The following is a 20,185-nucleotide window of genomic DNA, read 5'->3' on the forward strand; positions in this document are numbered from 1 at the left end:
TGTCACAAAAACGAAATAACAAACAGACGAAAGGGTGGCTGGCTTGTAAATGTAAAAGTCAAACTGTTCGGGGAGGGGACGGTTTGTGGTTGTCTGACTTTTCGCGCCATATATGGCGGGAGTGTGCATGCGTGTAAACATCACCACGTGACCACGTACAACATGGCGGCATGTGGAAGATGAGCTTTTGGAGAAAGCTGCGCGACATTGCAGACACATGTTAGTTTTTTCTGGGTTAATTCAGAGTTGTATGCTGGTAAACACCTTTAACTGATTGCTGTTTTGATGGTAAGGATATTTTCGTTGTCGTGGAGAGGCATCGCATCACAGATCTCGCACACTGTACCTCGGAAATATCACTTGACTATCACGAGCGACTAAACGTGCTTTGAAATCAATTGACTTAATTTGCGTTCTGTTCCGCATGAAGACAAAAGTTTCGTCTGAAAACAGCGTAGAAGGAGTGCCTTCGCAGACAACTGCTGTGACTACAATTGCAAATACTGCACAATCGAGCGTTTGGTCCATCTGTGACATCTCAACGGACTCGCACGTTGAACTCCGGGACATAACACCTTCCATTAGTCCCGTGTTCACCGACGATCAAGTGCACGAATTAACGCAAAATCCTTCCGAAGTTGATGTCCTGAGCGAACATTTTCTTCCACCGGACACTTTTAAAAGGATCGATGAGGTTTTGAGCTCTGGTGGTCAGACAAACTTACTGTACAGCGACCCTGTGTTGAGTGATTCACTCAAACAAAACCACGATGTGCTTTTACCAGGAGACCTGGGTTTCCATGGCCCCATGTTCCCATCATTCGATTCAATAGTGGAAGCAGATAGGATTTTGAACAAAAGAGATGAGTCGTCTGAAGAAAATAATTCAGAGGCTAATCCGTCTAATCCTGATAACTGGAACAAAGATGGAGTATCTGTGGCTGATGCCACAGGACACCCAGATAATCAAGACCAGAATGATGACAAGAAGTCTGGAACTGACAAAGGGCTGAGGCGCTCTCCTCGTAAACGTATCCAGGTGAAAAAGGATTCAGAGACTCTAAAAACGGGTAACCCAGCATCAAAGTCTATATCTCGAGGTAAAGACATATCAAAACTAAAATATGCAAATACCAAACCAGAAGCTGAGAAGAAGGAAGTTCGCCGAAGTGGTCGTGCACAGAAAAAAGTGGAGAAGGAGGAAAATAATGCTGAGAATAAGACAACAGAAACAGTTGCGAATACTGAGAGGGAAATCAACAAAGATGAGGAAGATGGAGGCAAAGATTCAACAGAACAGGAAGATACTACTTCTAAAAATATCCGGAGGTGAGAGTTTTAGATAAAGAGAGTTGAAAGAAGTATGCCAGTATGAAAGACAATGTTAGTTTTGCTTGTCTTGATGATTTATTTCTTGAAGCATCAATTCCATTTTTTATGATTTTTATGATGTTATATGGCTAGCTAGGCAAGCGGGTAAAACAAACCAAGCTGCTACTGAAAGAACAAATTATAGTGGACACTCTCTTAAGGGGCACTCGCGTAAGCAGACAAATCTATTAACAATCACTATCACAAAATATCGTTTAAACTCCCTTACAAACTCCATATTTACTCATTCCTGTAAGCAGACATTCTCGTAAGCAGACATCCTTGTAAGCTTGGAGGGCACTTGGAGGGCTTATAATCTTGGAGGGCTTATGATCTTGACTTTTTAAGCTGCCGTAAACAGCCACTTTAAAGGAATTGGGCCTGACTTTGAAAGATACTCATAAACATTTGTAAACTGTTTCACTGCTTTTTGTTACAGCGAGATTGTTAATGCTAATGTAATTCTGGCTGCAATTATGATTTGTTCTTTAATCACTAAGGCCCATCCTAGCAGTGCAGTATACAGTACTGTTTAAATTATGCAGTTATCGCCATTATCAGGGTATTGCATGTACAAGGCATTAAAACAAAAAGAATTAATAATTTGGTGGTATTTTTACATTTGCAACGTTTATTGTAAACTTGCCAAGCTCCTGTAGGCGCCCATCTTTCCATTACAACTCTAGTGGCTCCTTACGAGAATTATTCTCCTAAGAGGCAAGCTCCAGTTACGGACAGCTTTTTTGGGTCCCGAAGGTGTCTGCTTATGAGGGCTTTCACTCTATGGTAAATTTATGAGGTATTTTGTTGTAATTGTTGTTGCCAGGTCACCCAGGAATCAAAGAAAGGCTGCTGGAGAAGGGAAGCAGAAAACACCGAGATGCAGACAGGGAAAAGATGTGGAAAATTCAGATGAAAATAAAGAGAAGTGTAGTACTGTATGTGATGAAAAAGGATCTGTTGATAAAAGACTTGACAGCACAGAAAACAAATCTGCAGAAACAAAATCTGAAGCTGACAAAGGAACAAGTAAAACAGATATTGAGGACACCGAGAGAAACCAAGAAGAAAAAGCAGAAGTAAGAAAAAGCGGACGATTGACAAGAAATAAGGAAAAGCAAACAAAGGAAGAAGAAAACGTAAAGCATGTAATAAAGGAAACAGAAGCAAAAGAGGTTAAAGGAAAAGCAGATGAAGCAAAATTGAAAACAGGAGATGTGAAAATGAAAGGAAAAAGTGAATCAGACATTAGCAAAAAAGAGTCAAGTAAGAAAGATGACAATAAAGACATTTCTAAGAGAAGCAGTTCTTTGCATAAACCAGATAACAGTGAGCTGTCAGTTAAACAAGAGAAAGGTGGTGACAGTGAAGAAAAGGCTCCAAGAAGGAGAAAAACAGAAAAAAAGCTTGAGTCATCAGAAGATGATGATGTTGAAAATACAAAAAGGGTGAGTAGTAGAAAAGAGGAAAGAAAAACCAAAGAACTTATCAAAGAAAATGCTGATGAAGGAACTAAAAAATCAACAAAGCCAGCAACATTTACAAAAGCAAATGATGGTAAACAAAAGACTGAAAAAGCTACTATCAAAATGACAGACAATCCAGCAGACGAAGGTAGTGAAAAAGCAAGCAAAGGGAATGAAAAGAGCAAGAAGGCAGTTAAAATAGAGAACAAAGGCAAAACAGGAACAGACAAGAATAGTGCTGATGATTCTGACAACGAGCACAAGCCAAGAGAAAAGGACACAAAACCAAGTCAAGAGGAGGAAGGATATTCTGATGTTGAGTCTCTGGGTCATGATGAAGAATTCAATGACGATTCTGACTATGATCCAGAGTATGATCCCGATCGTTTGTGGTGTGTCTGTCGTAAGCCACATGGGAACAGGTAACGTACATGTTTTCATTGTTTGTTCATCATGTTGTACTAAGTGATTTCAGTCCTGTCCACACCTTGGCATTTTCACTCTTTTTCTGTTCACACTACACCTGAGAAATTTGAAAACGAAACATTCACCAGGGGCAGAAACGCTTGGGTACACCCTTGAGTGTTAGGTTAAATCACATCACTATCTTGACATCATAATTGGCAAAAAGCTTCATTTTCAATTTTTTTTTTTTTCCATCCACACTGAAACACAAAGCTGGCATTTTCAAATTCCTCTGGTTTAAGAGTGGTTTTGAAAACCTCTGTATTTGGTGGACAATTTTTCTGCATAAGTGTGGAAGAAATGCGATTTTGAATTTTTACTCTGTACTACTGCAGGTTTATGATTTGTTGTGATCACTGTGAGGAGTGGTTTCATGGAATGTGTGTTGGTATAACCATGGCACAAGGACGTCAGATGGAGAAAAATGGACAGGAGTATGTCTGTCCAAAATGCAAAGGTGAATTACAAAATTATAAACTATGCATTTGTTGTGCAGGGGCAGATCCAGGATTTTTCAAAGGGGGATAGCTGGTACCTTGGGGTTGCAGAATCAATCAGCCATGACCCGAAAATGTTGCAATTTGAGAACTGGATTTTTATTTAGGGGGGAAAGGGCAGGAAGGATTATGTGCGCATTTTCCAGGTCAGATTGCTTGGATGTTTTGTTATGGGTATGGGGATGCTTATTTTCAGAAGATTAATTTTATTGTGTTTTCTGTAACACTATGTAGCAAAAGTAGAGGAAGAAAGTGCTAAGATGGCTCAACAGACATCAGAAACAGATGAGAAGGAAAATGGACGAATCACTGCTACATCAGAACAAGTGGAAAGCTCGGAAGAGAAGCCATCCTCGACACCTGATTATCGTCGAAGAAAAGTGCACACACTCAAGTTAAAGCTTCCAGGAGACCAAGAGGAGACAAGAAAACGTCGACATTCTAGTCATAGAAGAAGCAGAGAGGAAATGACTGAGGTACACTTGAAAAATGTACATGGTATAGTTGATAATTGGATTTAATTTCACTCGGCATTGCTCAAAATGTGAAAAACCAACATTTTGAGCTTGCTTGTTCTACACATGTAAACAAAATTAATCTGATTTGCAACAAGAAATTTGCCCTCCCCAATACAAAATTTTTGGTTTTTTTACGTTATTGACACAAAAGACAAAACAATTCCAGGGTCTACAAAAATTTAATTGGGATCTGTAATCAGGTAACTCCCGTTAATATTTAATATTTATTCCAGCTGCTAGGGTATCAAAAAAAAAAAAATTCTAAATTGAGATAGGTAGCATTTACATTTATTCTACACATACACTGTACAAGTATATCTGTTTTCTTTTGCCACAGGCAGAAATAATATTTAAATCTGTGGTTTTGTTTTGTTTTGTTTTTTAAAGGACTTCAGTAGCAAAAGAACTAAAGAATCCGAGAAATTATTCTTCAGTATGCCACCAAAGGAAGAAAAAAAGAAACAGGCTCCAGCACACAAAGGCTTCAGGATACCCAAAAAGGTGATTTTTATTCATCAAATTCCTAGACTGTGAGCGTCTCTCTTTTGCTTGAAAGATCTGCAAGGGAAGAAATGCAATCAAACCAGAAGCTTAAGGATGGTGCCTACTCTTGTTTGTGCGTATACGTTCTGCGCATCACGCAAGGCAGGTTTAAGCACCACGTGCGTGCTGAGGTTGACACTGACACAATCAACTACGCTACCAAGTACATGACAAAAATGAAAGCAAAACTTTCCCACTGTGACCAAATCAAGTTTAATGACTTAAGTACAGTGCAGCTCAGATATATCCGAACCAAAATATACGCGTAATGCGCGTCAGCCCAATACGCGTATACGCGTATGCATATACGCACATACGCGTATACAGCATATACGCGTATGCCTGATTAGTATGTATGAGCTAACCTATTGTTTCTTCTTTTCTTATCAGGTCATTGTTGTTTTCAATGGCTTGACAGCTTGCCACAGAGCGAGAAAGAGTTTTCTTTATTTTGAATACGCGTACACAGTATACGCGCGTATGCCTACAGACTAAGCAAAATGTTAGCTGAAACTAACATTTTGCAATTGGGCACTTGACTGGAAATTAAGTGACTGAATATTGATTAAAAGAGAGAGTATTTTGTCGTTAAATCAAAAATTTACTAATTTTTTTGTGTCAAATAGAACCGGGGATACACGCTTCAACAATCCCATCTTCATGGAGCAAACATCACAACCGAAAGATAACATCTTCTCGAAACAAAGTCTGAACACGGTCCAAGCAAGCGACTTGGAAACGTGTGCCGAAACACACAACTTTTCCTCGAAGAAAATTAAAAATAACAAAATGTGAGCGGCGCACCATAGAATCTTCGATAAACAATTCTTTTGTCAGGAAAAGAGTAATTTACTATTTGAATGAACGGTTTGTGTCAGATACTGGAGATATCACTTTCTCGACCAGGTCGAAACGCTTCAAACAATAAACATCTCGCAAGTGACTTGCAGACGCATGCCGAAACACAGAACTGTTACTTGAGGAAAAAATAACTAAACGTGAGCAGCGCGCCATAGAAACTTTGATAAACATTTCTTTGGCTAAAGAAAGAGCATTTTACCGTTTGAATGAACGATTTGTGTCAAATAGAACCGGAGATATCATTTTTTCGACAAGGTCTTCGGAAAGCTTCAAACAATAAACATTTCGCAAGCGACTTGCCGACGCATGGCTAAACACAGAACTTTTGCTTGAAGAAAAATATAATTAAACGTGAGCAGCGCCCCATAGAAACTTTGATAAACAATTGTTTGGCTAAAGAAAGAGCATTTTACCGTTTGAATGAACGGTTTGTGTCAAATATAACCGGAGATATCATTTTTTCGACAATGTCTTCGGAATGCTTCAGACAATAAACATTTCGCAAACGACTTGCCGACACGTGCCGAAACACAGATCTTTACTTGTAAGAACATAAAGTTCACGTGTTAAAATAGGGAGTTCAAGCGACTGTATCAATTTTCTTCCCATTTTTAGTAGCTTAAGATCAAGTGTTGATAAACGGTAGTTTGTCGGTGAATTTGCGAAGTGATCGAAATATGATAGCTTTTATTGACCGGCTGACGTTTTAACAATATGCAAATTTCGCTTTGAAGCCATTTTCATTCTCAAGAAACATAATGTCCTTTGTTTGACTAACAATGCTTCACATAAAGAAACTTGTGGGAATGCATAACAAAGAGACATATACGCGCGTATATACGCGTATATATGCGCGTATATACGCGTATATGTGCGCGTATTGACATACACGTATACGCAAAATACGCTCGTATGATACGCGTATGCGTAGTTCGCTTATATCTGAGCTGCACTGTACTTAAACCAGGAACACCAGAATAGCAGCATATCGTAACCACTAACTGTTAACATCTTCCAGCTGAAAAACTAGCTGTTATCTATCGAAAATTATACTGAAATCCAGCTGTAAACATGTACCTGCAGATAGCGTAGTGCGCACAAAGCAAGTTCGAGATCCACAAATGTTTTACTTACTGGGGAGGTGACAGGAAAAAATGTAATGGGCACGGTTAAAGTTTTCAAAAAAGATCAATAACTTTAAAAAAACACATGGCTACCCCTACATTGTATGTTATGAAATGGAAGTGGCAAACCTATTCAACAAGTGATTAGTTACTGGTTGTGAGCAAAAGGTATTTAGACTGTATTTTAGCTGAACCAGAGGAAGGCTCTCAGAGACCCTAAAAGTGCCGTTGCAACGATCTTGTTATTAAAAGAATACCAAAAATGGTTTTCATGTTACCATTTACCATGTAGTTTTAAGATCTTTATAATGTGTTTGCTTTTCTGTCTGTAAAGGCGAATTCTAAGCAAATCTGTGAAGAAACATCCTTTCCTTCTTTTTTCAGCAAAATGCTGATGTCAGCATTTTTGTTGAGATTTAAGGCTAATTATCTTGAAAAAATTCATGGCTCCCCCAATTTTTCTTTGGGGATTCCAGTACCCCTTATAAAGATCTACTTTTTCCGCGTGGTCCTAACCTGGCGCAAAAACCTTTGTATTTAGTAGGCACTGTCCTTAAGTGGCATGCAGCGAAAATCTGAGCCACAAGTAACGCAGGTGTCAGAAGACGAGCAAACACAGTTCCTCAGATCTACCTAGATAGGCCTAATGCTACCAGCAGATCAGTTTTACTTTTGTATTAATTTTTAGATCAATTGAAATAAAGTGTGTAAATTGTGTGTAGGTCTTCTGATGCACACGCTACTTGCAGCTTGCAGCTTCACCACTCGCTTCTTCTTGTTCGTTTGCGTTTCTTCCCTCTTTGAGCAAAAGAGAGACCGCTGCCGTGTATCATGTATTCATTTTATTTGATGACATAAGAAACCTACAGTAAAATTCAAATTTTTAATCAGCATTGTAACTGAAACATTTAAAGCAGGTATAAACCCTGAAGCTCTTAGGGAAGCAACAGTAGGCCATTTGGCATCTTTACGATTGTCCTCTGTTGCTTAGAATCTTTTCTGGCAGATCTCAGGAGAGTCCCAGTGATTGAGCAGGGATACTGTCTAGCCCAGCACCCTGGCATTACGACGAGAAGTTATTGGGAACTTATTACATACTTTCAAGAGTAATTTGCTTGACAGTCAAAACATCAGCTTCACTAACTCACTACAGCAATTATTTTACCTTTTCAAGCTTCAAGCTAATATGTAGCCAAGTGCTTCACTTGCCCACCAACACAAACCAGCAGCTTCTTTAGAACCTATTATCTTTATTTTACTATACAGGTGAGGACAACACCCACTCCAGCATCATACATGAACCACCCCACCCAACCCAAGTGCATCACAGCTGGGTGTTCTATGTTTGCAGACCATCACTCACTTTACTGCAGTCCAGAGTGCATACAAAGGTACTATTGAGGGAAATTGAAATTAAAAACATCCTGTACATTATAGTAAACATTATCACATGAAAGCACTACTCGATAGCTTTTATTTGAATAGTCACACTCAAAGGTTTCATCCACAGACTTAAGAGTTAGAACCACCTTGTACAGCATAATAAACAGTACCAGATGAAAGTACTGCTCAATAGCTTTCATTTGAATGGCCACACTCAAAGGTTTCGTCCACAGACTTATAAAGTTCGAACCACCTTGTACAGCATAATAAACAGTACCACATGAAAGTGCTGCTTAATAGCTTCCATTTTGATCATCGAAATGGTCACACACTAGGGTTTCATCCATGGACTTAAAAGCTGGAACCACCTTGTACAGCATAATAAACAGTACCACATGAAAGTGCTGCTTAATAGCTTCCATTTTGATCATCGAAATGGTCACACACTAGGGTTTCATCCATGGACTTAAAAGTTGGAACCACCTTGTACAGCATAATAAACAATACCATATGAAAGAACTGCTCAATAGCTTTCATTTGAATGGCCACACACTGATTTAGAGTACCAAATGAAAGTGTTGTTACATTGTACATGTAAGTAGCTTTCATTTGAATGGCTACATTTAAGAGTTTGATCAAAAACTGTATGTATGTAGTAGAGACTTCCAGATAAATTTTAAATGCAATGTGTCCATAAGGAATTTCAGTGGATCAATGGATAGGAGGGTAACCAAATCATTCCCAGTTTTCTGTCAGTTCCTCTGGTCAGATCGCAGAACGTGTTTAAGACTGCCGTCTTATCTGGAACACTGGGTTACTGTAATGGGAGCACATATTAACCTATACAACATACTTATTAGATGTGCCATCGCTGGTTTGTTTTAAATTTTTTTTCTTATCTTGCAGACATGCTGAGGAATCATTGAAAATCATTGCAGAGGAAAGGGGCAAAAGAATGGGATTTAAATCCTCAGTTTCATCTTCAAAGAGTGTTACATCACCAACAGTAAGTTTATGCTTTCCTTTACTGCTACAGAAAATTTATTTTAAGCTGGCTGTCAAAAGTTTCCAGCACTTATACCTTTATGAGTCATTACTTTGATTCTATCAATTGATGTTACCATAACCATAATTATTATCAAAATAAGCCCAGTCATTGGTGAACACGTAGTGATCATTTCCGTGAGGTGGTTACAAGTTACCATATCAACAGTATTATATGTTAAAAATGTCTTTCAGAGATAGGCTTAACATCCCCAAATTTTATTCTCAAAATGGTCCTCGCCATAATAAGATACCACTTTTGAGAGTTTAAAATAATCTATGCAAGGCCTTCAGACCCCCCTTAAAGTGTTGAAAGGGTAAGGTGGCCCAGACATCTTTCAAAGATAGGCTCAATGCCCCAAATTTTATTCTCAAAATGGTACTTGCTGTGATAAGATACAACTTTTGAGAGTTTAAAATAATCTATGCAAAGCCTTCAGAGCCCCCTTAAAGTTTTGAAAAGTTAAGGTGGCTCAGGCAGGAGATGTCGGGCTAGGTGTTGTCAGTTGATTGATAATGTTTTGTTTATGATTCAGTCAAGTTTTCTAGGTCCAGTACCCTGGAATTCCCACCCACCCTCAGTTTCCTCTCATGCAGAATCTGCACTGCCGAAAGAAGGTGTGGCGGTCATTGAGAGGTCCACTGGGAGGGTGATTGCGGGCGTAGCTGCCCCTACTCAGGAGGAGATTGTTGAGTGGCTGCATGATCATCCCACATTTGAAGTGCTTCGACCATCAGGTTTGTTTCATTTTGTGTTTACATTTCAGTCAGTGTAAACTATTCATTGTGATATTTCTGTTATCAAGTGCTAAGTGTAAACAGGTTTATTCAGGCTGATTGTAGTGAAAGTCTGTACTCTGGTTAGCCTGAATATCACTCTGGCTAGCCTAAATAATGCTTTGGTTAGCCTGTTTCCAGTTAGCTTTCAATGATGGAAACAGTAACATGAATCAGTGAAAGAGTCTACAGCCTACAGTCTGCATTTTACCCCTGGGCCACAGTCTGCAGTCCACAGTTTGCATTTTACACTGACCGGTTTACATTTTTTATAATTCCTCTCTTGAAAAGTAAGTTTACACTATTCATAAGTTTGCACTGATTTTCTTGAGAGGTGCTGTTAGCCCATTTTGTTTCAGCTCCATCTTGTTTCTTGTTAGCGCCGTGGAAGTACCAGCAGTTGGTAGTAAATAAATATGATATCCTTTAGTTGATGTGTGACATCTTATTTTCAATTTCAGTTGGAAAAGATGAGAAAAAGAAAGAGAAAAAGGAAGATAGCGAGAAGACTGTGAGAGATAACATAAGAAAATCTCTCAAGGAAATCCTGACAACACGGTATACATACATGGAAATTAATGATAAAAGCAAATGAAGTTTCTGAGTCATTATGACCCCATTTTCAAGTTCAAAAAGAAAATAAATAAACTGCCTATTTGCTTTTATTGTTAATTTTTATTTACTTGTGCATTTCAAAAGCTTGCTTACATGGAAATTGAGTTATTTTAGGGGATTTTAGAATCAACTTGTGGTTAACAGCAAGTGAAACCAATAAAACAGCAGTTTTAAGCCCAGCAAAAAAATTATGCCTGGGCTTAAAAGAGTTTACACTCTTATGCTGGTTTAACCAGAAACTTCAGTGTGCTGTTGTAAATTTCTAAATTTTCAATTTATCAGTATCAGTAAGGCACAAAAAATTGTTTTCTTGCAGTGAAAAGCTGAGGAATTTTTGTTTTCTTTTTTCTTATGTGTGAGGCCATAGATATACAGAAAGGTTTGTGTGAAAATTAGTGGTTTGTGATAATTATTATTGCTGATCTCTTTTGCAGATCAAAGGAACAACAAGATTTGAGCATCAGTGAAGAGGATATCGACAAGTGCTCTCATAACGTGGAGGGAGAAATGTTCTCCTTCTTTGGAGATACAGGACATCGCTATAAGAACAAGTATCGAAGTTTGATGTTTAATCTCAAGGACCCTAGAAATAAGGCAAGTTATTGCACAATTTACACCTACTGTTTAGTGTTGTTGTGCTGACAGGTGGGGGAGACCTTAGTGGGGAGAGGGGGGGGGGGTTGGAGGGGTTTTTAGGGGGTTTGGTCAAACCCCCTAAATAAAAAAAAAATGAGACATTACAACATGCTGACTTGGCCTTGAAATGCCGGAAATCTCATTTTCCGTGGGAGGATGCCCCCAGTCCACCTTACTGGGGACCACCTTGACCGATCTGCATCTCGACCCCCTTCTCTAAAATTCTGTATCTGCCCCAGCACAGTACAGTTGAGTACAATACAGTAGTTTGCTTGATGTTACATATTTTTATGGGTGTAGAGTGTTTTCGCATGACATCACTGCAGTTGTATTGGTGTCCCAAAACAACAAAACAGTGGCCATTTTACTGTCCCAAACCAATTCAATGGGAGTTGAACTCTTTCTTATGTAAACACTTTTTTGTTGAAAAAAAAAATTGCTAGCCTGTTGGTCACATGAGTGAAAATGTTCTACATGTATATGGTATTTTTTCTTGGGAACATATGAGAAAATTCATTGATACTGAGAGTTGTAAAGCATTTAAAACACTGACATAAGTGTGTCGCATTTCAGGTGCTGTTTCGGCATGTGCTTTCTGGCGAAATATCTGTGGACCGTCTTGTTCGTATGACGCCTGAGCAGCTTGCGTCACCAGAGTTAGCCACATGGCGCGAGCAGGAAACAAAACACGTACGTATCCATCATTTTACAGCAAAAGCCAAACTACCCTTGTTTTAAAGTCCATAACCTGGGATAAGTGTTCTTTTCTACAGGAGGGGGAAGGAGAAAAAATGGAGGCATTCTTTTTTTCCCTTCCCCCATTCATCAAAAAAAGCAGTTGATTGCAAGTTATCAAGTCCACAAAATTATGAAGGTGTCCCATTTTAGAAGGTGTACATACTATTATAGACAGTATTCTCCATTGCCAATGTGTTGGTTGGACTAGACCAGTTTTTGACAGAGTGTGGTAAAAGCAAAACCAAAGAAATCACTCTGGTGGATCATAAAAGGGTACAGACTGTCAAGTGAACCAATCAAAACTCTAGCCAAATACATGTAGTTTATGGGAAATGCGGGAAGGCATGAGGAAGCGAGGTACAATTGGGTTTAAAGAGAGTGACCCTCTATCCCAGGGTCTGAAATTAACTTTTTTAGGTAGGCGCCAACTGGTGAATGAAATTTTTTTTGTTTCAGTCGCCAGATGGAAAAATGTGGTCGCCAAAAAGTGTCAATAAAATTTTTCTTTCACGGCGAAACACAAATACACAAAGTTTTTCAAGACTTTTTTTGTGTGAAAATAGTCCTACTCCTGAATGATCTCAAGAGCAAGAGTCAGATTCTGTGTGTAAAGGCATTAAAATATTGTGTGGCTTACAATTTAGGTGAAATGGAGTTCTTGTTAAATAGGTAGCTCTCTTAGTTGGGAGACCAAACTTAAAATCATCTTCTTCAATACACGCCATCGGTACGACGCCTTCTAAAGCCAAGCATGAAGCAAGCAGTCATGTTGCTGCAAGGTAGTCACCTAGTGCCGACTAGCCTCAAAATTCTGGTAACCAACATTCAATTTTCAGTTGCATTGGCGTCCAGCTGGTCACAATTTCGGACCCCTGTATCCTAAATTAATATAAAATGGATTTTACTTCTGATTGAATTACATGTACAAAGTGATGCAAGTTTTTTGAGAAAATTGTATAATGCACTGATGCAACACCAAAGAAAACTTGGCTTACTTTAAGCCATTTACTAAAAGCTGCTCTTTGCTGTTGTCGTGTTTAGACCCTGGAGATGATAAGGATGAATCAGGAGGAAATAAATGCAACGAAAGCACACATAAAGAAAACGCACAAGGTGAGGTTTGTAAGTAATAATCATTTTCTCTTGACATGAACAGATACATTGACATTTGTAATGTAGAAGCATGGACAAAAGGTCTTACGCGTGATTGCCACACTTGCCTAAAATTTACCTGCAAGCCTAAGTTGTTTGCGCAGAAGTTTCTCAAACCTCCTTTCCATGTGGAAAGGAAAGGGATGTTTGTTGTCTCACGTTGGGGTGTCAATTACGGATTTTGCTCTACCTTAGGGTGTCCAGGACTAAGTGCCACTACCTAGGTGGAGTTGCACTCAAACAAATTAGAAAAAAACCGTTTACAGGTCTGTTTTAAAGTACTATCTTTTAGGGGTCAGAGAAAGCTTGAACCAAACCCACATTGGTGTCTCTCAGGGGTTTAATTCAAATTTTCTGACAAATATCCCGGACCTTTTTACATGAGAGTCTCCTTAAGGGGTTTTGACCTGAGATCTCCTATTAGCGGAACGCTGCTCACTGCTTGTTTTGTACCTTTTTCAGGGTGAGGTTGAAATAGACGATGATGATTTGAGTACATTTGAGGTGAGAACAGTCGTTTTTCCTGAGTTGCCCTTCCTCTACTTCAAAATAATTTATGTCCTTGATCAAAACTCTTTATGTTTACACAATGTTATGCAGTAAGACTTGTCTTATGTTGACACAGAGGCAAAAGCCAACTTGGAAATGGAATAATGGCGTGGGTACTTTGCAAGCTTGCCAGGATAACTAACATTTTTCTTGTTGTCCAAGAAAACAAAATTATCTTGTCATAAAGCTAATTTCCATCCCTGGTGTGAGAAGAATTGGAGATTGAAAGATTGCTTACTGGTGATAGCTTTGAGGATCTTTTTGTTGTTGTTGACTGGACATGCAGCAACTGGGGCTTGTTGGTGTCCTTGCTCCCACTCACAAACATAGCGAACAAGATGATACAATAATTTATTGTTAGCTTATATTATGTGAGAGCAGTGCTCATTATAAACTCCCCTGGACTGCTCACTTGTACCAACCACTGAGTGTCTTAAGACCGAAACCAAAGTAATCACTCTAGCCAATCACACAGGACACAGACAATACAGTGAACAAATCAAAACTCCAAGCAAATACATGTAGCTGACACGAAATCTGCAAAAATGTGTGACAGTGAATCAGGATTGTTTTAGGTTTACTTCTAATTGGATAATAAAGCTGTGCGACTTTTTAAGCTAATCGCTTTGTGCAGTAATGTGAAAACAAAGCAAAAGCGAGTTACTTTCAACACTCAATGGAAAATGTTGTATGGTCGAGTTCAGTCAGTCAATTGATTCTGTGATTGAGTGATTGTTAAATCATGTTATCTATCAATCACTTCAAAATAGGGAAGTGTCACCAGCTTTACCCACAATGTGCACTAACCCTGAAATACAATGAAACAGAGAAAGTTAATATTGTCTCCTCTGTGATATCTCTTTAGAACTCTGTCAAGGCCAATGCAGAGCTGAAGGTGGAGAAAGGTCTGCCAGATAGCAACACGAGCTCCAGTACATTATTACTGGACACCACAGATGAACATCGCATCCATCTCTTTGATCTGAATTGTCGCATTTGCACCGGTAAAATGGCACCCCCAGGGGAGCCCCCCAGGAGGGAAACGCCAGCTCCGCTAGTGTCCACAACATCAATGTAAGCTTTGGAGTTGTTTTGTCATGTTTTAGGAGTGGAGAGGGGTGGTAGAGAATGTGAGATGGGGAGGGGGGTGGGAGGAGGGGGCTGGAGTGGGGAAAAGTGAGGTGGAATTTTGAACCATGACCTCATTAAAGTTCTGAAGTTTGGTTTGTAATGTTTTGACAACAGCGTTCCTGAAGTTTCCGGAATCGGAAGGAAATTGAAACGTTCAGATTCTCCAGACTCCGATTCCGTTGAACTTTTGACTCTGATTTTGGATTTTGGATTCACTTGGTTGTAAACGTTCTTACAGCTCCTACTGTGAGCCTTTCACTAGTGAAAACCAGGAATGTATGGTAACCTTAGGTAATTTCTTGGTTTTCTTGTATGGACGAGTGCTTATAGTTTTTATACCTTGTATTCAACAGAGTTCAAGCTGTAGCCGAGAGCTCCATCCCGTCCCCGACACCCATGGATATTGTTACTTCCGCAAGGTTTGTTTGCCAAAAAATCCCCACCTCTTAATTACAGTTAAGGTCGCACTCGCGTCACTGGTTGAGTGGCCTCGCAGTCTGCGGTTGTTAACTAAAAATCACTAAACGGTGGCCACTTAAATGCGTTTTCAAAGTGTCTGTTTACAGGGTTTAGGTAATTTGCTTATCAAGATCTGAACAGCTTGTAGATTTTATACTAAAACGATTCGATTATGCGCTCTTGATTTCTATATGTGATTATATATGTGTTAAATATTATTCAATTTGTGCAGAGTCGTATTGCTTTCAAATCGATCAAAGGAAACTGGAAATAATTGCTATCTAATACAGAAAATTTCCAGAGAAAAAAGTAAAGCCAAAAGGCACAAGAATCGTAAAAACTGGAAAAGACTGCGACAGATAGTGAACAGCAACCTTGAAGGAGCTAAATCTCGGTTTTTTTGTGCATCTGGAAAAGGTTAGCCAAGATTTTTCAATTTTTCAGTTTGTAATCCATGTAATCTTCTCCGTTTTAAACCATCCTTGTTCCTTTATGGTTTATTTTTATAACTGTGGTGTTTTTCTATCCTAGTAAAACTACCATTTTCAGGTTTCCTTCAATTGAAAGGTTATTTTGTACGTGGCTAAAACGCCATGACTGTGCTCCTTTAAGATGCGTGTGTCTGAATCGCACCTTTTGACCCTTCAGCCAACTTTTCTCTCTAGCACAAGGGAGGAGAGGGTGAGGACACATCAGTTTCTTTATTTGCAGTTCACCGGACTCGGCAACAGTTACCCAACCACCCGTCTCGCCTTCTGTGCTCAGCAAGACTCCGAAAAAAGTTCCCGCGGTGTGGAAAGGCTTTGTAATGATGCAGAGTGTTGCCAAGTTCGGTACCAGTGCTTACCGTGTGTCTGGGTCATGTGACGATCTGCTGCAGTTGTTACCGGACACGCTGCATGTCCAGGGAAGAATAGCTCATGAACAAGTTTGGGATTACCTCTTGCAGCTGAAGAGCTCCACGTCAAGGGTATGAATTGGTATATTCTCCTTACCTGATGGCTATACATTTCTTGTAGTTTTAGTATGGAGAACTTGGAATGTACCTTTCATAATCATTTGTTATAAAACATATAGTTAAAAGTCTTTGATTTCGAGAAATAGATAGAGCTTGCTTTGATACGGTCGGAAAATGCTTTTCAGTGTTTGTAGCAGAGAAATTTTATGAACGTTTGAACTCTTCAGGAGTTGGAAGGTTTTGTATTGAAAAGAACTAAATTCTGTATAAGGGATTCCTTCAAATACACACCAGCTGGTACCACAGACAACTACTGCACGAAACTGGAAAGGGCTTGTCGGAAAACATTTTTCAGTGTTGTGTAACAGAAATTCTATAAACGTTTGAACTCTTTAGGAGCTGGAAAGTTTTTTCTGGAAAAGAACTAAATGTTGTATAATTAATCCCATCAAATACATGCCAGTTGGTACTATATAACTGTAAGAAACCGGAAGAGTGTGAGAAGATAACTGTAAGAGATATGAAAGGCGTGGGAAAGTTGCTTTATAGGGGAAAATCTTAGGCCGATAAACCGCAAAGGCGAGATGGACCGCTGCCAAGGCCTCTGCTTGTACAAATCTCTCTTACTTCGCATGATCTTAAAAACACAATGAAACCCGATTTTTGGAGCCTCCAAGGGAAGCGAAATCGGTTTGAAAAATCGGGTAGTTTGAGAAGTCAGGGGTAACATTACAAAGTTCGACTGAGGAAACGGAAACGACTTTTAGTTCGAGTTATCGGGAAGTTCGAAATATCGAGGACTTGAAAAATTCCACTCGACTTCTTCTTGTTCCTGCCACCTAATCCTGCAACACGTCTCTTATGTGTTAGCGAACTGAAAAAGTATTTTCGTATGAACTTTCTTGCAGGAGGTGTGTGTGATACGGTATGAAGCATCCTCTGATGACGAGAAGCTGAGCTATGTCTCCTTGTACTCATATTTCTACAGTCGAAAGCGCTGTGGAGTTGTCAGTAACTGTTACACAGGCGTCAAGGACATGTACTTGGTTCCTTTAGCCTCGCATCAACCTATACCGCCAGAGTTACTGCCATTTGATGGACCTGGTAAGTGTTAATATTTTCGCTGAAAGTAGTCTTGATTTTTGTTCCAAAGATGAGAAGCTGTGTAAAGGGTCTTTGTGGTAAAGGGTCTTTGTGGTGAAGGATCTTTGCGGTGAAGGGCCTTTGAGGTGAAGGGTCTATGTGGTAAAGAGCCTATCTAGTAAAGGGTCTGTGTTTAAGGGTCTGTGGTAAAGGGTCTTTGTGGTAGAGGGTCTCTGTTTTAAAGAGTGTGTGGTAAAGGGTCTTTTTTTTATCGCGTGGAAGGATTTTTGTGTTTGAATTTTATGGTAGTTTCACAGTGTTTAACGTAAGCTTCTCACGCAGTAAAACGTAGTAAGGGTTACTGATTGATTGTTTGTATTTTCTCCCTCAGGCTTAGATGAGCATCGTCCTCATATGCTTCTCGGTATCATAGTCCGATCCAAGGTTCTGTTTAAACGCCCGCGTGCACTTAGTCAGCGTTCACTGTCACCACCGCCAAAGCGGCGAAACAGTTCAGCGAGTGTGGAGACCAGCAGCAGTGAGGGAGGGACTGGGGAGAGTCCGACCAGCAAGCAAGGCCTGCTGACTGAACTGCATGATTCACCACCAGCTGATATTGATGACATTGTGTTCCAGTACAACACCACTCAAGCCAAGATTGCTAGCAAAAAAACTACAGATTCCCCAGCTAAAGCTTCGCCCACTTCTGAGACCTCGACACCGTCAATGGCGTCATCCTCTGGAGCAGTGGTGAGCTCTCCTTCTGTCCCCGCTGACAAGTCAACTGTTCCTTCTCTTGAGGTACAGAAGCAACAATTGCTGGATCTTCAGGAGCGTGCTCGGCAGTACATCTTGGCACAGACCCAGCGGAAAGAAACAGGCCCGGTTGAAGATGAACTTCAGCAAGAGGCGGAGAAAAAATCACAAAACCCAGACACAGGGACAGTCGAGCTTAAGGGAGGGGAGGGTAAAGTGACTGATGACGACGCTCCGTATGATCCAGAGGAAGGGTTGGAGCTTGATCTTGATTCCACTGACCCCACTGACCCCACCCCTGCCAAACCTGTGGTACCCGTGACATCTCAGGAACTCTCTAAACCGTCTAGCCTTCAGATGTTAGTTTCCACGCTTCAGAGGCTTCAAAGCGCTGCTGTTAAAAGTGTAAGCCCTCACTTGCCATCACTCAGTACAGTACTACCAATGGGATCCTCTGCTGCATCCAGTGACACTGTTTCTGCTGGCACAGCAGACACGGTCAAGAAACCTGCCGTTTCAGGAGGCTTTGCCATCCAGTCTATGGCGTCAGCCAGCAGTATACTGCAGCCTATTGTACCAGGCAGTCGGAATGTACAGCCGGTGTCTTCTCCTGACAGTGCAACACAGCTTTCGAGTAGGGCTGGCCAACAGCCAACGTCAGTCAGCTTAACTGGACAGCCACTGCAGCGTTCAGTCACTGCTGACAGACAGCCAGTGTCAGCCAGTTCAGCTGGGCACATACCACAGCGTGATGCTGAGAGACAGCCAGTGTCGGCCAGTTTAACTGGGTACATGCCACAGCGTGAAACTTCCAGCAGTGGAAGTCCACACGGTATTCGTGGAGCTCAGGTGTCAGGCTCCACCGAGCGCAGCTTTCAGTCTAGGGCCCCTGCTGATCAAAGACACCAACCCACTCCTGAGGACAGTCGTCACACCAACAGATGGAACCCGTCTGAACCACCAGAAGTCACTCGTCAAGTGAACAATGTTAGCCAACCGATAGGCCAGTACAGCGGTCTTCGACCGGAGGAACGTGCGCGGCTGGCGGCTCACGAATCCCGGTTGGAGTCACGGGAAAGCAGGCGAGTGTCTAGCGAGCACAGAGATGAGCATTGTGAGCAAAGAAGAATGGACGACAGGACCAGAGGCGCTTGGTGTAGTGACACCCGCTATCCCCGGGATTCCCGACCCGGTGATTCAAATGAGCCGCGCTACCCCCGAGATTCCCGACCCGGTGTTTCAAGCGAGCCGCGCTACCCCCGGGATTCCCGACCCGGTGAATCAAATGAGGTCCGCTTCCCTCGGGATTTCCGAGCTGGAGACTCGCGGGGTGACTGGCGGCATCAACACAGGCCTGGACGACAGTGGCACGATGATGAACAACGGCGAGAAAGGCACGGTTATCCGCTGAACGAGCGACCAAGATACGAGGAACGCAGAGAAGAGAGAAGATTCAAAGAGCATTGGAGCCGGGATAGATGGAGGCGGTGATGAACACATTCTGTTAGAGAAAGTTCTATCTTAAGTTTGTAGACGTTAATGACCGTTAATATAATCCACATCGTAGTCTTCCGAAGACTTCACGAAGTTAACCCAGACAGCCGAGGTCCTGTTACCGATTGACCCTCGAAGTTTGTCGGAAATGTTTGTGTTAATTGTAGAATTTTACTTCTGGACGGTGGTAAGTTGTGTACAAAGAGAGCGTGACGTTTTAGAGAAGATATAGTGGTGTAGAATTTTAACAAAGCCGTTCAATGAAAGGGATGTTTCTCCAATGCCTAAAAAGTGGTCTTTTTTCTCGTAAACGGAATTACAGAACTCTAAACAAGAAGAGAGAGAGAACTTTAGTTCAAATACTAATTTCCCATTCCCTGCTCTGCTCTCCCCTTCTCCTCCAACCCCCCACCCCTCACCCCACACACGCACCCTTTTCAAGAACGGAGTATGAAACAAACTTATTTTGACTTGCATAGATTACAAAGATTTGATCGTTATACTAGAGACGGATCACGGATTTACAGGCAAAAACTAACGATAGATAAATCCGACGTTTCGGCGA

General features: G+C 40.8%; 1 protein-coding gene across 2 annotated transcripts; it reads left to right on the forward strand.

Annotated features, from left to right (window-relative positions):
- The first annotated feature begins 139 nt into the window (after nucleotides 1-139).
- On the forward strand, nucleotides 140-19,911 carry LOC110045237 (uncharacterized). 2 transcript variants are annotated; one of them, XM_020750833.2, is made up of 18 exons: nucleotides 140-1,329; nucleotides 2,198-3,259; nucleotides 3,638-3,759; nucleotides 4,034-4,275; nucleotides 4,705-4,818; nucleotides 8,112-8,236; nucleotides 9,135-9,234; nucleotides 9,809-10,010; nucleotides 10,511-10,607; nucleotides 11,099-11,258; nucleotides 11,874-11,990; nucleotides 13,080-13,151; nucleotides 13,653-13,694; nucleotides 14,605-14,813; nucleotides 15,224-15,289; nucleotides 16,041-16,299; nucleotides 17,196-17,391; nucleotides 17,762-19,911. In XM_020750833.2, exons 1-18 carry the CDS (start codon nucleotides 425-427, stop codon nucleotides 19,615-19,617), a joined length of 5,946 nt encoding a protein of 1,981 aa, XP_020606492.2. In that variant the 5' UTR covers nucleotides 140-424; the 3' UTR covers nucleotides 19,618-19,911. The 2 variants fall into 2 exon arrangements, with proteins under 2 accessions (XP_020606492.2, XP_020606493.2); XM_020750834.2 differs by having other exon boundaries at nucleotides 4,040-4,275.
- Nucleotides 19,912-20,185: the final 274 nt, after the last annotated feature.

Source organism: Orbicella faveolata, unplaced genomic scaffold, assembly GCF_042242905.1.
Source record: "Orbicella faveolata isolate gen_17 unplaced genomic scaffold, um_ofav_v1 contig_34, whole genome shotgun sequence".
NCBI lineage: Eukaryota > Metazoa > Cnidaria > Anthozoa > Scleractinia > Merulinidae > Orbicella > Orbicella faveolata.

Coding starts and splice junctions, on each gene's coding strand:
- LOC110045237 (XM_020750833.2), top strand. CDS start 425: ATGAAGACAAAAGTTTCGTCTGAAAACAGCGTAGAAGGAGTGCCTTCG. Junction 4,276..4,704: donor GCAGAGAGGAAATGACTGAG/GTACACTTGAAA, acceptor TGTTTTTTAAAG/GACTTCAGTAGCAAAAGAAC. Junction 11,991..13,079: donor GCGAGCAGGAAACAAAACAC/GTACGTATCCAT, acceptor TGTCGTGTTTAG/ACCCTGGAGATGATAAGGAT.